This window comes from Sinocyclocheilus grahami, unplaced genomic scaffold (assembly GCF_001515645.1).
Source record: "Sinocyclocheilus grahami isolate Dianchi unplaced genomic scaffold, SAMN03320097.WGS_v1.1 scaffold321.1, whole genome shotgun sequence".
Classification (NCBI taxonomy): Eukaryota; Metazoa; Chordata; class Actinopteri; order Cypriniformes; family Cyprinidae; genus Sinocyclocheilus; species Sinocyclocheilus grahami.
In genome coordinates, this window is record NW_015505500.1 from 1,226,648 (window position 1) to 1,242,958 (window position 16,311).

At 36.5% G+C, this 16,311-nt stretch overlaps 1 protein-coding gene across 3 annotated transcripts in view; it reads right to left on the minus strand.

The window, feature by feature from the left end:
* Nucleotides 1–16,311, minus strand: part of LOC107602210 (protein Mpv17-like) — a 33,619-nt gene that overhangs the window by 7,656 nt on the left and 9,652 nt on the right. For all 3 annotated transcript variants that reach the window (XR_001611010.1, XR_001611009.1, XM_016294651.1), the window contains exons 3-5: nucleotides 10,014–10,129; nucleotides 8,183–8,275; nucleotides 6,028–6,123 (exon numbers count right to left, since the gene is read on the minus strand). Coding sequence is in view for 1 of the 3 variants with exons in the window: in XM_016294651.1 (XP_016150137.1) it covers nucleotides 6,028–6,123; nucleotides 8,183–8,275; nucleotides 10,014–10,129 (305 nt within the window). In the remaining 2 variants the exon portion in view is untranslated. The remainder of the gene's footprint in view (nucleotides 1–6,027; nucleotides 6,124–8,182; nucleotides 8,276–10,013; nucleotides 10,130–16,311) is intronic.

The window sequence follows — 16,311 nt, forward strand, 5'->3', positions numbered from 1 at the left end:
TAAGGGGGTCTGAATACTTTCCGTACCCACTGTATATATATATATATACACTACCGCTCAAAAGTTTGGGATCAGTAAAACTTGTAATGTCTTTAAAGAAGTCTCTTCTGCTCATCGAGGCTGCATTTATTTGATCAAAAATACAGAAAAAAACTGTAATCTTGCAAAATGTCATTACAATATAAAATAATGGTTTGCATTTTAATATACTTTAAAATATAATTTATTTCTGTGATGCAAAGCTGAATTTCCAGCACCCATTACTCCAAGTATAAAGTGTCACATGATCCTTCAGAAATCATTCTAATATAATGACTTATTATTAGAATTATCAATGTTGGCAACAGTTGTGCTGCCAAATATTTTTTTGGAAACCGCAATACTTTTTTCAGGATTCTTTGATGAATAAAAAGTTAACAGCATTTAAAAAGAACAGCATTTATTCAAAATATAAATTTTTTCGAACAATATAAATCTTTGCTATCACTTATCAATTTAACACATCCTTGTTGAAAAAAAAAATTCTTTCAAAAAAAGAAAGAATAAAAATGTACTGACCCTAAACTTTTGAACTGTAGTGTATATTGTTAGAAAGGATTTCTATTTTAAATAAATGCTCTTCTTTTTAACTTTTTATTCATCAAAGAATCCTGAAAAAAATTATCACAGGTTCTAAAAAATATTAAGCAGCACAACAGTTTCCAGCACTGATAATAAATCAGCATATTAGAATGTTTTCTGAGGGATCATGTGACACTGAAGACTGGAGTAATGATGCTGAAAATTCAGCTTTGCATCACAGGAATAAAATAGATTTTAATGTATATTAAATAGAAAAACTTTATTTTACATTATAATAATATTTCACAATATTAAATTTTTTGCTATATTTTTGATCAAATAAATTCAGCCTTGATGAGCACAAGAAACTCATTAAAAATCATCGTTCTGATCCCAAACTTGACTTGACCGGTAGTCTATATATATATATATTAATTATAATATAATAATATATGTAATATATGTGTGTGTACTGTGCATATTTATAAGTATATATAAATACACACCCACATACATGTATATATTTAAGAAATATATATTTATATTTATGTATAATGTACAACATAAATATGAATATATATGCACACACACGTAAATATTTCTTAAATATATAAATGTATGTTTTGGATGCAATTAATCATTATACATATATCAAATGTCTTCACTCTGAGTGGTTACAAGTTATTTTTTCCTCATCGTTTAAGCTTCTGTTAAAGGGGTCATATGATGCGAATTCAAGTTTTCCTTTCTCTTTGGAGTGTTACAAGCTGATTGTGCATAGAGAAGATCCCTGAAGTTGCAAAGACTAAAGTCTCAAAACCAAAGAGATATTCTTTATCAAAGTTAAGACTCTGCCACACCCCCCTAAAACGCCTCGTTCTAACACGCCCCCACATATCTACCTCACTATGTGGAAATATTAGCATAATGCCGCCCAAATGTGCACGCAAAGAAAGAAGGCGTGGTTTCAGTAACCGCAGTTAGTGTTACACAGACGCTGTACGTTTCTAGGCAAAAGCAAAAGCACTTTATTTGGCCTTCCGAAAGTAGATGCATTTAGGAATCTTTAAGATTACTTCTAACAGAACAGCAATGCATTTTATGGACGACCGTTTCGTGAACCTAGGAGAGGAGGTAATTCTGACTTTGCTATGACAATCTGCCGCTTCTGCATCAGCTACTGTTGCGAGCGAGCGAGAGAAAGCAAGAGAGCGAGACACATCACAGTGGAGTCAGCTGTCTTAACCGTGGCTTGTGAACTGCAAACACATATTCATCACTGTGTCTGTCACAAGACTATGTTCCCCTTTTGGGCTCTGTCTTTACATTTATTTTGAAAGATGAAGCTCGCAATTATGGTAAGGGGCGTTACATTTCCGACGAGTGCTTGCGGTGTTCGGCCAATCACAATGCACTGGGTCAGCTGGCCAATCAGAGCAGACTGCGCTTGTCGGAAGGAGGGTCTTTGTAGAAAACAAAGCGTTTGAGAGAGGCGGGGCATAGAGGACTTACAATAATGTACAGTATTTGAAAAATAATGTGTTTTTTGAACATTAAAGCATGTCAACATATTCTGTTACACCAAATACACCAAATAATGATATTTTAAAAAGCATCATATGACCCCTTTAATCAGACACAAAAGAGCTTGTTACCTGTTCATTCATGCTTTCATCATGTCATGACTAATGATACTGGTACCTAAACCCAGCCCAAAGGGCTCCACTCAGACAGAGAGCATGTGCTGTAAAAGCTGCACAGCTCTGTCCCACTGCATCAAGCGCAAATCAACACCCTCCTTTCCCTGGTGTCATATAAAAATCAAGTCATATGGAACACGAGGGCCCTTTCCCTGCTAGTGCCATCTTTTGAAAGGTCAACTTAGTGAGATTGAGTGTGTAAAAGAAGCCAGGATTAGAAACTTGTGCTCTTTCTGTTTGTACTCTTTGCCTTAACAGTTTCTAATTAAAAACGAACAAGGCACCGGCCACCTGAGGTGAAACTACCATGGGGCCGATACGTCATTATATTGTTTCTCCTGAGCTTGACGTCACAGGAGTTTAGCCCCTCAGGAACAGAGAACGTTTTATTTTTTTTGGACCGTTTTGAAGACACAAAGACACAGAACACAACAGGGATGCTAATATGCTGTATCTTTAGAAGTGAGCAACATCAAAGACCAGCCAAATCCTGAATGCCCTGGAAACTGCCCACAGGTAGAAAGCTGCGGGCAACTGCTAACAATGATCAAACCAGAGGTTCAGAACCACCCCAAAGACTTAAATGCAATGACAAATATGACAGTGATCTCTCTGTTATAGCACCAGGTTATAAAGCATCAAACGGCTCATGAGGAGAACAATAATTTGCGGATGAGTTGTTGGTTCTAATCTGGGTTTTTCTGTAAGCTAATGCACACTTAAACTTTCAATCCAATATCAACAGTGGGGCGACTCTCCAGACTAACACCTGATGATGGTGATGTTGCACTTGGTGTTATTTGTTCAAGTAGGATAAAGTAGTCAGTGGGGAGATGGCATTTAACCTGACTCCACAGACTCAGTAGAATAGCATTAGTGATTGTATGTCTTACCCAGTGACACTTGTATAAAGTGTAGCTAAAGTTATGTTGAATTAATGCAAATTTGCTGTGTATTTTTATGAAACAATGTATTTTATAAATGTATTACATATGTAATAAATAAAGTACATAAGACTAACATTTAATTTTCTGTCCTTAAGGATGATGCATGTAATTTTCTGTTTTTAATTGAAAAACTTTTTTTGCAGTTAAATTTGGTGCTACTACTGGCACAGTAATTACACACTTTACCTTTAAACTGAGCTGAAAAAAACATCACATTAAAAACTATTTATTTAGATCAACTATTAAGTCAAATTTAGAGGACATTCATTTCTGTTTTTTTTTTTTTCAGGTTTTATATCAAAATAAAAGAAAAAAACCAGAAAAAGGGAAAGAAAACAGAAAAGAAACAAACAAAAGAAAAGAAAAGAAAAAGAAAAAAAGTGAAAAGAAAAAATTAAGTAAAAAAAAAAAACCAGAAATGAAGATAAAAATAAGGATAAAAGAATAAAAAAGAAAACAAAGGAAAAGAAAAGAAAGAAGGAAACAAAAGAAAGAAAGAAAGAAAAAGAAAGAAGTAAAAAAGAAAGAATCAAAAAGAAAGTAAAAACTAAAAAGAACAAAGAAAAACAAAATGGAAGAAAAGAAAAAAGAAACAAAAAGAAAGGAAAATGAAAAAAGTATAGAATAGGAATAAAAAAGAAAAAAGAAAGTAAAAGAGAAAATAAAAGAAAGAAGGAAACAAGAAAAATAAAGAATACAAATGTGCAAAAACAAAAAGATAAAGTAGTAAAGAAAAAGTAAAGAAAGAAAGAAGTAAAAGAAAGTAAAAACTAAAAAAAAGCAAAAAAGGGAAAAGAGAAAAGGAACAAAATTAGAAGAAATAAAAACAACAGAAAAGTAAAAGTAATTAAAGTAATATAAAAAAAAAAAGAAAAAAGACATACTGATCTTTATATAATGGTATTGGCATCATCCACTGAAAAATCCAGATGAGGTGAAGGTGTCTTTTCATTTAGCAGGTGCATTTGTTCTAAAGCGACATTCAGTTCACTAAAGCGAAGTGCAGTTGCCCTGGAGACACCCTCTGGGTTAAGTGCCTCAGACACAATCAGAATACCAGTTCACACATGAACTGTCCAATTCACAGGCCATTCCAACCCGAGATCAAACCCATGACCTTTCCATTACAGAGCAGAGCTTTAACCACTAAGCTACCGCCTAATGAGCGTCAAAACGCCATTCCAGCAGCAGAGCGTCGTTTAGTTCTGTTTTAAAGGGCACTACTGCGAGCAGCATCCGAACTGTGATCTGTCACTCTTACTCCACCAACTGCCTGACCCATAGTCATTATAAACAAAGGTAGATGCCGTCCATGACACGCCAAGAGTTTTAATCAGCACCAGAGGACCTGTTTAAACCAAAAACAGCCCTACTAATAACCAACAGGTACAATAATGCATCGGAGTGGGATTCTTTAAGTCGAGTCGCAGAGTAGCATCACTAAAGGTGTTTTTAGTGATTGGCTTTCAGCTCGCATTTCTTCTGTTTGGCTTAATGAGCGCATTTATCATTAGCTTTCCGTCTTTTCTGACATTTAGGTGACTGACCTTTCAGTCTCATTTTAACACTGACACCTTTCCTACATAAATAATTGATGGCACCACTCAGAGACAATGCTGCGTCAACTGTTGTTCCTACAAGCCCATGAGTCACTCCTCGCAGCTCTCCGTCCCTTCATCTCTCCAATCCCGGAAATACCCTCCAATTATGGAGTGCCAATATAAGACAGAAGGCTGGTGTGAGAGTGGACTTTCAGGACAACTGATGGAGTTTCAATATATGTACTTTGGCAGCAAGGGCACTTTTACGAATCTTTGGTAACTCTTTATTTAAAAGCATTTATGTATAATGCATTATAAAGGGTTATTAAAGGGTATAATGCATTATAATTATTCATAATGTGCATTGTAATACATTAAATCTTGTCATAAATAATAACCAAATTTAAAATGCATAGTGTAACAATGAATTGATGTATTAACTGTGGTTACAATTATTTATGAGACTGTTCAATGCATTATAAGGTGCATTACACGACATAATTAATGCATTAAAAATACTTTTATAATGTATTATACATAAAGGCTTTAAGTAAAGTGTTACCGAAACTCTTCATGCCAATCTGTTTATGTAACTTAAATTGCTCTTTGAGAAGACTTTTGGTGTTTAATTGTGATTTTACATTAAGAATTATTGTTATTTTATTTCACGTTTACATTTAGTCATTTAGAAGATGCTTTTATCCAAAGAAACTTGCAAATGAGGATAACAGAAGCAATCAAAAGCAACAAAAGAGCAATAATATGTAAGTGCTGTGACAAGTCTCAGTTACCCTAACGCAGTACGCAAGGTTTTTTATGTAATAAATAAAAAGAAAACAAGTACATATAAGAAAAAAAGAATAGGGAACACTAGGGTGTTAGAGGGTCTATTTTATGATTAATAAAAAGAAAACAAGTAGTTAGGATAGAAATAGAATACAGAGTGCAAGTGTTAGAGCATCAAGTGTTTTTTCAATAAAACAATAACAATAATTAATATGATAAAATATTGAATATTTTATCTCTTATATATTATATTTTTATTAATTCATTATTATATTGATTATTCTGTATTTAATAGTGATTTTAATTATTTTATATTATATTTGTATTTTTTATATCAATGCTGGAGGAAGAAAACAAAACAAAAATGAACATAATAAAAATTATTAATATAATAATGTTGTAGTCATTCCAATAAAAGGCTAAATTAGCATTTTTATTTTAGGTTTTGTGAAAAACGCTTGCATTTAATTCAGGTTTGTGATGAAAACTGACCCTCTTGAGTTTGGTCACATTCTGTTCCACAGTCAGTCCATTGAGAGTTCCGGATATTCCCAGAAAAGCACCCAAGAAACACGGAGCAAAGCCCACCTGTGGACATACAAAGATCTGATTAGAACACTTATCTACTTTATAGAAACCTTCTCATTCATTTTTAGATGACATATAAATGTATATGATGAATCAAGTTTAATGTTCATAATAAATACCATTATACATCTAATCCAGCCTAATTGTTAATTTATAGACTACTGCCTCATATATTCACACATCTGATGAAATATACATAGCACATGTTGAAAGCTATCAAGGACACAATGAGAGACTGGTGCATCCATTTATTATTAGCACACTAGATTACTGGAATTCCTTCCTGTGTGGTTTTCCACAGGACATCCCATAAAGATTTATTGCAGAAACCAATCAAAAATGTGTCAAGCAAGACTAAAAACAGCCCCTTTGATTTTCGGGTACAAAGTACACAATGTTTTATGCTTTATAAGTTGAAATAGTGATTTTATTAAGTTTAATTTGCAAGTGACAGAAAAGTTTTTTTTTTTTTTTACAGTGTCTTTGATACAGCGTAATTATACATTTGTAAACTGAGTAATATTAATTAACTACATGTATTTACTCTACTGTTAGGGTTAGGATGATGGTGTGATTTAGGGTTAGCTGTATGTAATTATGCATAATTTATTGTTATTACTATTGTAAGTACATGTAGTATTACCACATTTAGGACCTCTTTAAGGTTTAAACAGCTGTTGTAAGCCTCTCAATAAAACAAAATTAAATACCTACAGACGAAAGCAACCACACACACAACTTGTCGCTGGCCATACTGGCTTTTTGAAATTTAGAAAGTGGGTCTCTAAAAATAGCCCTAGAATCTCTTTACTGAATAAATGTGGGAGAGCAGGCTGGCGTTGGAAGCTCTGTTGTTTGGGTGTAATCCGGTGATGGGAGAGGGGCCTGTCTTGCATGCCTTTGTCCGCTTCATCCTGTACATTCATTCCACCAATCATGTAAACAATGACTTATGCAAACTCTCATTTGTTTGACTGCCTATCAGAGGATGGATTACTTGACATGCATGAAGGGAGAGCTCGGATGGGATACCCAAAAGGGATAAAGCACGTAGCAACAGCAATAAATAGAAGCTCCTAAAGCACTTTACATGTGTCTGCATACTCAACAAAGACACGACAGTCAGCTCTAGAGACAACCTTCCATGTGTGTATTTATAACTAAAGATATCTTAAAACATATCGAATATTGAGGTCTGACTTTATTTTTGGTGTTTTGTATTAATTTTATTAATACTGTTGTGGAGATATGATGTGATGGGGATGGGAGAAGAGGGAGAACAGTATGGGAAAATGACACAAAAAAAATACAGCTAAACATTTTTTAACCATATTTTTGATGAAATCCGAGAGCTTTCTGACCCTGCATAGACAGCATCGGAACTACCACATTCAAGGCCCAGAAAGGTAGTAAGGACATCATTAAAATAGTACTTGTGGCTTCAGAGGTTCAACCGTAATTTTATGAAGCTACAAGAATACTTTTTGTGTGCAAAGAAAACAAAAAGAACAACTTTATTCAACAATTTCTTCTCTTCCGGTCAGTCACCACTACCCTTGATGAGAGTACCACAATGCATATATAATACAATAATACAATATGCTTTTAATGAAGCAACTCAATGTTCCTTCGTTACTAGTTCTAAAGTGATGTTTTCGAATTAGTAACGAATTAGAAGCTTGGGCTCAGCTATTAAACTGTCAACTTTAGATTTGAATCCGTGGTGGAGAGGAGGAGTTCTACACAAAATGGGGCTTTTAAAGACACTCAGTTGTTGTTTCTTATGTATTTACACACTTGTGCTGTCAAACTGTTGTAAAAACGCAATATCACACTCATATAGACCTGAGATATGGCTGTATATACTCGTGTGATATTGCTCATATCTATTGGATTCTTTTGGGGATTGTGTATATATAAAAATATAATACATCTGAAAGTGACGTTTTGTCTTATAATACACAAATATGTACTAATTATGAAAAAAAAATTACATACCATGTACTTCTCACACACACACACAAAAACAATTACTGCAATACAACGCACATATGCTCACCTGATCAACAAGCATTTTCTTCAGAGCTGCACCACCAGTACCACCAGTAACAAGTTTGTCCAGCACCTTGTACCATCCACCAACCACTGGACCCTTCAAAACACAGAAAACTTCACTAAACTCATCTCACGTATGTGTAGCATTTCAAACACTTCAGTAAACAATCATGAACACGAGCCCAGAATCTTGAGGCCGTGCCAGTGGTTTCATTTGTTCATGACAGGATTATGAAAACAGCGGGCTGTAATTAGCTCCAATTCCCTCTGAATTAATGAGCTTTCTTTTTGTTTCCCAGTGTGGTTTTAGTCTGGGCCTGATTAGCAAACTGATCAATAAATGTGTCAAACAGTGTCTCCCGCGGGTGTTCCATATTCTTCAGTAAATCTCTCTTTTAATGCAATTATAATTTGCGGTTTAGCAGCATCAATGTAAAATCACCCACCAATGGCAAATTATGCATATGGGCGTCTTTAATAAACAGCTGTGCGCTTCTTTGAGAAGACACTTGTCATTTTTCTATGTACAGTGAATATATAGCAGCTCTATATTGTCTTTCTGAATTCTTTCCTGTCCTATTAGCAAAACAAAGGATGCCATGACACATTAAATGATTAATACTGAGCTTCTGCTTAATTCGGTTGACTAGGCAATAAGAACTCAGTTTATAACCCTACACCGCCAACATAAAATAGGCACGTCAGAAATTAAACAATTTTATAGCTCAATAGACAGAAAATCTTTCAGGAGATGCAGGACAAATTTCACCTGAAGTTCTGACCTGTGGTTCAGTCTTTTTTTCTAACAGCAGTGAAACAGATTTTACAGCACTAATAATAACGACTAAGGTCTGATGTTGAACCGAGTGTGCTCAGGCTTGTAAAAGCTTTGAATCATACAGGCCATTTGCAGATTAGACCTCAAGTCATTTGTGTGTGTGAGGGAGGAAGGGAAGAGCAGGGTGCTCAATATATCAATCACTGTGTGCATGTCAATCACTGAAGTGAAGTGACATGTGGCCAAGTATGGTGACCCATACTCAGAATTAGTGCTCTGCATTTGTCCCATCCAAAGTGAACACACACACACCGTGAACACACACCCGGAGCCTTGGTGCCTTGCTCAAGGGCACCTCAGTCATGGTATTGAAGGTGGGAGAGCGCGCTGTACATTCACTCCCCCCACGTACAATCCCTGCCGGTACGAGACTCGAACCCGCGACTCTCTAACCATTAGGCCATGACTTCCCACTGTGCAACTTCATTACCTGTTCCAACAAATGACACCCTACACACATGATCTGTGATGGTCATAACACAACAGACCTTTAAACATTTGAATTCTCTGACATTTTGCAACATTTTTTTTTCAAATTTGCCTTTTTTAAGTTTTATTTTATTTATTTAGAAGTATTATTAGCCAATTTCCATTATCCAATTATCAAAAATATTAAAAACCTCAAACTTTTGAAAAATAGTGTATAACTGCGCCAGAGAGGCATGTAATCAGAATCAGAATCAGAATCAGAATGAGCTTTATTGCCAGGTATGTTTACACATACGAGGAATTTGTTTTTGTTACAGAAGCTTCCACAGTGTAACAGAATGTTTAAAAAAACATAAGCATCACAATTTTATAACAAATAAGGTGATTTTTGGTCTGTCAGAATATTTAAAAAATCTTAATTTTACTTTCAAAGAATGACACCCACGGAGACCTTCAGAGTTTTAACTCTCTTGGTCCTATATTTAAATTACATCAGTACTATGTAACAATGCTGGAGGATCTCAAGAGAAACTCATATGCAAATGGAACAGTATCACAGGAGACTTACGACAAAGAAGAAGCCAATGCTCATCATCTTGGCAGTGCGTCTCACACTGTGATTGGCCAGTCCACGGCACTCAATCAGCTGCTGGGAGATGACATCACCCACACCCACCAGAGAGCCTGGAAGAGAGGGAGTAAAAATGAGGGAGAGAAAGAGAGAGCGGGTGCCAGTCAGGCATCTGTTTGCCCCCACTGCCCAGCGTGAAGACCCACACACAGGTAACCACGCCAGGGGCAACTGACAGGAAACACTCACTCAGATTTTTGCCGCCCCATTCACTACCTACTTACTGAGAGATGAGATGTGCCATATGAGGTCTTGGGTTGATCGACTCTAAATTAGGATAACAAATCTTGACTTTGTGACCTTGACGCTATCGATCACACTACCTTTCCCAAACATTTTTTTTTTAATTAGTACTATTATTCAGCAAAAAATGCAAGTAAACAGAAATAACAGGAAAGACATTTATGACATTATAAAAGATTTCAAGTAAATGCTGTTCTGATTTTTCAAGGAATATCAAAAAATTATCAAAGAATGAAAAAAAATAAAAATAGCACAACTGTTTTTAACATAGATAACAATAAGAAATGTTTCTTGAGCACTAAATCAGCATAATAGAATGATTTCTGAAGGATCATGTGACACTGAAGAATTCAGCTTTACCTTTACAGCAATACATTTTGAAACATATTCAACAGTTATTTTAAATTGTAATAAAATGTCACAATATTACCTTGATGTACATAAGAAACTTGTGCTAATAGAAAACATAAAAAAATATCTTACAGACTCCAATTTTTGTATGGTGTTGTGTGTAATCTTTTTTTTTATTTTATTCTTTAATTGTATTTCTTCAATTCTTCTACAATGCTTCAAACACTTATTCATTACTAAATGTACAGAAACAACAGCAGAGGACTCAAAGACTTTAAGAAAGACTTTAAGAAATCCATCTAGTCACCCCACAATGACCTTTAAATGTCACATTGTAAATTTCACATTGCGTTGAGATCCCCTTATGAACACCACAGGGGGCGGTTTCCTAATAGCAGGGACAGATGTTATCCTGTAAAACACGATTAGTCAGACAAACCATGCAATACATTTCTGAGAACACTATGGAAACATTTTAAGGTAGAAAGTACAACCAAACTCTTATTCACTCATCAAAACCAGTTTCAAACGTTCCACGATGTGCCTTGACAGAGATGTAAGGTATATTTTAAAATAAAATTGCATCATATAAAGCACATTTGAAGCAAAAAATATATTTTATTGACCGGCAAAACAGCTTAATTGCTTTATTAACATTTTTCATAAGTTTCAACTCTATAAATTTTTTGACAGTCCAACCTTTAATTACATAATTAGACATTTATTTAACCCTCTGGTGCTCCTCATTTGGGAGTCACACTTGTGATCTTCACGGTCAAAAATGACAAGACACTTGAAATTGTACTTTTTTCGACCCAGTAAAATCAAAGTAATATATATATATATAGTTCAATCATATTTTTTTCTTTTTTTGTATTTTGAGATAATTTCATGGCACTAATTAATATTTATGCAATAATTATGATGAATTTCTGCCCATTGAAAATATTTTTTTAGACATAAATACTTTTTTTATTAAGTTGTGGGTTTGGATATATATTTAGACATTCTCAAAGACAACTTTTTGTAAAGGTTTAGATATATATATTTTTAATATTGATTTGAAGCGTCAGTTTTTGAATTATTACTACAGTCAAACCTGTGTAGAGAGAAAGCATTTTGTTACACAAAACATTAAAATTCTATAAAAAATATAACAAAAATGAACAGAAATGTTTTATAAGAGCTTATTCCATGGTCTGTCTGAAAACTCAATTCTGATTGGCTGGCAGGTATGCATTAAAACCGTTCAATGCACAGGTAGTTCCAAGTTAGTTTAACCACCATTCTATATTATTGTGCGCTGCTTTAATTGATGCACACACACACATCACTCATAAATACAGTGAGAGGGAGAGAGATCGGAGATCGCAGATTGCGCTGCACACACACAGAAACTTATTGTCGGTGCTGCCCCGCGACTTTTATTAATAAAATAGCATAGATACTAGATCACTACATTATCTTCCTCAGCAACGAGGTAAAATCAAAGTAACTAAACAGCTTCATTGTTTGTAGAGAGAGACACACAGACATATGTAACTCACACACACAACTGTCATCTCTCTCTCTCTATTGATAGATCGATCGATAACTAATTCAAATAAATGCTATAATTCATTCAAATAAATATGGTCTTACCGCACTATCTCTGTATCTGATTTGAAGTGGGCAGAATGCTAGAGCTAACGAGCCATAACTGACGAAAATAATCATAATTTTTACCCTTCCGGTTAAATATTGGAGACGGTCCTCACTGCAGAACACAAGATCCAGGGGGCGTGGTTGGATCCAGATCCAACTCCTCCCACCTTACATATACCTAAACCTACCCGTTTTCACCCCCTGATCCCTAAACCCACCCATCTCCACCCCTAAACCTACCAATCTCCACTCTCTCGTGGATCCAACCACGCCCCATGGATCTTGTGTTCTGCAGTTAGGGGCTACTGAAATACTGCGCTGCTAACATCATAAACAGCTTTAAGTTGTCAATGCTGGCAAATTAAATGACCATGGAAAAACGGCTAGCTGTTGATTATCCCTTACTTAATCCTTCTGGGTTTGATCTGATTTCAACCTCTTATTTCAGTTTTCTGACTCGTTTTGGCCATATGGTTATAGCCATACCAATTAATTTGAGTGTGTATAATTGTATATTGTATATGTTAAGAGTGTAACCCCTTCCTTGCTGTCCACTTTTTTACTGCATTGTAGTTGAATTATTGCTTTTATTTGACATATTTGCTGTTACAGTCACACCAGTTCATAGGTGTGTGTGTGTATAAGTGTGTGAGTGCACATGTGTGTGTGAGTGGATGTGTTGGTTTTGCACTCTTGATGTTTTAGAGTTTCACCCTGTCATTGTTGTGTACTTTTTTCTGCATTGTGTCAGATTTGTAGATTGTACAGTTTCATACCATTCCGATAAAGCTGTGATTTAAAAAAATTCAAAACAGACATTTTTTTTGGTCAAAAGTGACAGAAGAGCACCAGAGGATTAAAGTACCAGACTGTAGCAAAAGCGAAAAATAAAAGCATTCTGTAAAAAAAAAAAAAAAAAATGTACAAAAAATCTGTAAGCAATCCCCACGTGCAGTTTTGCCTCACTGACACCAAATAATTTCCCTCTTTACACACCAACTTGAAAAGCCTTCAGACTTTAGCACTGTACACTGGCACTATGAATAAATCCATGTATAAATTAATCTCAAAGTGTTTAAACAATTAAACCAAGAGAGACCTGTCAATACCCCATTCTGTAAAAAAAAAAAAAAAAATGTACAAAAAATCTGTAAGCAATCCCCACGTGCAGTTTTGCCTCACTGACACCAAATAATTTCCCTCTTTACACACCAACTTGAAAAGCCTTCAGACTTTAGCACTGTACAATGGCACTATGAATAAATCCATGTATAAATTAATCTCAAAGTGTTTAAACAATTAAACCAAGAGAGACCTGTCAATACCCTAGAGTTTGAAAGTGTGTGCGCAAGAATGTGCTTGTGTGTTCATCTATTCATCCTTGAGGAAACACTGAATGAACAGAAGCTGTTGAATATGAGTGATGGAAAGCTTTAGATAGACTGCAGCTCATCACTTGCGCGCGCACGCATGCACACACACAAACACACACACACACACACACACACACACACACACACACACACACACACACTGTGTGCCAATCACATTGACAGAGCTGTTTCCTCCCAACTGCTGGAAATGTCACAGGTCTCCTTTCTCTTCACACACATTTCGATCGTCTGCAGTCAAAGCCATAAGGGCAGCAAATAGAGCCATGCATTATGCATGTGTGCATAAACAGAGAGCTCACTGGATATTGACATGTATCGGAAACCCAAAATGAATACAAACTTCAATAAAAGAAACCAAAACCAATGGAACTCATCACAAAGGAGATTTCTTTCCTTTTTTTCTTTACTGTCCTGTGAGGACCCTTTTTACATTTGCTTTCATCTTGAGCCATGAAAAACAGGCATGTTAAAGTTATATTCGAGGTCTCTTGAGGTCTCTGGCCCAGACTGATTTCTCTGATCAAGAAAACAGCATTTCTTTTCAATCGTTTCAATCGGTCACTCTCGACGTCACGTCGGTGACCAACGAATTGGAATCTCACTTAGAGAGACCAATCCACTTGAAGTGTAAACTAAACGAGCCAATGCACATTGGCATGCGATGATTGCATCCAGTTGCCGCTGATCACAGCATGAACATAAAAAGGCAACCGGTGCAATGCATACCATCTTTTCGCTTCGGAGCCGAGCAATAACATCGTTCTACTCCTACCAATATCTTCGTTTGTGACGATGAGTTCAACGCGCTCTAGGGAGATTTCTGTCTTTCCTGTGTCGAGTGGGTTGCTCACTTCAGGCTGCAAGCGGCCATTTCTCCTGTGCGTCTCAGCACCTAAAAGAGCATTTCCCTGAAAGAGCCTATTTCTCTAAAAGAGCTTACACGGGTGCGTCTTTGTAAAGACGACGGATCGTCTTTTTAAAGATGCCATTTTACCTGTGCGTTTCTGTATGCGGTCGTTACCTGGCGCTGGGTGATGGTCACGATCGCCGCCTCGCGTGTCTGGGCATTAAAGGGTTAGTTCAACCATAAATGAAAATTAGCCCATGAAGTACTCACCCTCAAGGCATCCTAGGTTCTAAGCTGTTTAATGGCAGTCAGCGGGTGTTGCAGTGCATCAGTCCAAAAGAAGTGAAATAAAGCGCATTCATTCATAATAAAAAGTGTCTCACACGGCTCCAGGGCTGAACAAAGGCCTCCTGTAGCGAATCGATGCATTTTTGTAAGAAAAATATTCAAAACGTAATAATCACTTTAATCTAGCTTGCACCAACAGATATACAGTGGGTACGGAAAGTATTCAGACCCCCTTAAATTTTTCACTCTTTGTTATATTGCAGCCATTTGCTAAAATAATTTAAGTTATTTTTTTTTCCTCATTAATGTACACACAGCACCCCATATTGACAGAAAAACACAGAATTGTTGACATTTTTGCAGATATATTAAAAAAGAAAAACTGAAATATCACATGGTCCTAAGTATTCAGACCCTTTGCTCAGTATTTAGTAGAAGCACCCTTTTGATCTAATACAGCCATGAGTCTTTTTGGGAAAGATGCAACAAGTTTTTGCATCAGTCCAAAAGAAGTGAAATAAAGCGCATTCATTCATAATAAAAAGTGTCTCACACGGCTCCAGGGCTGAACAAAGGCCTCCTGTAGCGAATCGATGCATTTTTGTAAGAAAAATATTCAAAACGTAATAATCACTTTAATCTAGCTTGCACCAACAGATATACAGTGGGTACGGAAAGTATTCAGACCCCCTTAAATTTTTCACTCTTTGTTAGCAAGCAGCTCCGGGAGGATGACGTAAGATGTCGGCGTTGCGTCACATACACCTAGGATGCCTTGAGGGTGAGTAACTCATGGGCTAATTTTCATTTTTGGGTGAACTAACCTTTTAAACACGCTGAGGTGGCATTCGTGAATGAGTCATGTTTCCATTGCGGGAAGATGGCCATCTTGGAGCTGCGGGCTAGGCTCCGTTACCTCGAGGGGGCGGACCCAGAGAGAGAGGGAACTGCTCTTTGGGGGATGGTGAATGCACCTCTCCCTCCCCTGGAGGAGGGCCAGGTGGAGAATCTGGAAAATCCCCGAGACTGGTTTGCAGCGATCGACCTGAAGAATGCGTACTTTCATGTGTCAATCCGGTCGAACAGATAGCACGCCTCACAGAGGAATGTGCGCGGTCGGTGCTGAACTGCTTGAATTCATTCAAGGGCAGGACAGCGGTCCACTGTAACAATTTCAGAGGCTCCTGGGGCATAAGGAAGCTGCAGCGGCAGTTACACCGCTGAGGCTGCTTCATATGAGACCGCTTCAGCACTGGCTTCATGGCAGAGTCCCGAGGTTGGGCGTGGCAGCTCGGCACTCACCGGGTCCAAGTTACACCGGCCTGTCGCCAAACCTTCACCCTATGGTCAGACCTTGCATTTTTCCAGCCCCAAAACTTTGCCCCACTATTTTTTTATATTACTTTTCAATGAATGCAGTATTTCATGTTAAAATAGAGTCAATGCCTTTAAAAACCTAAAAACCCAT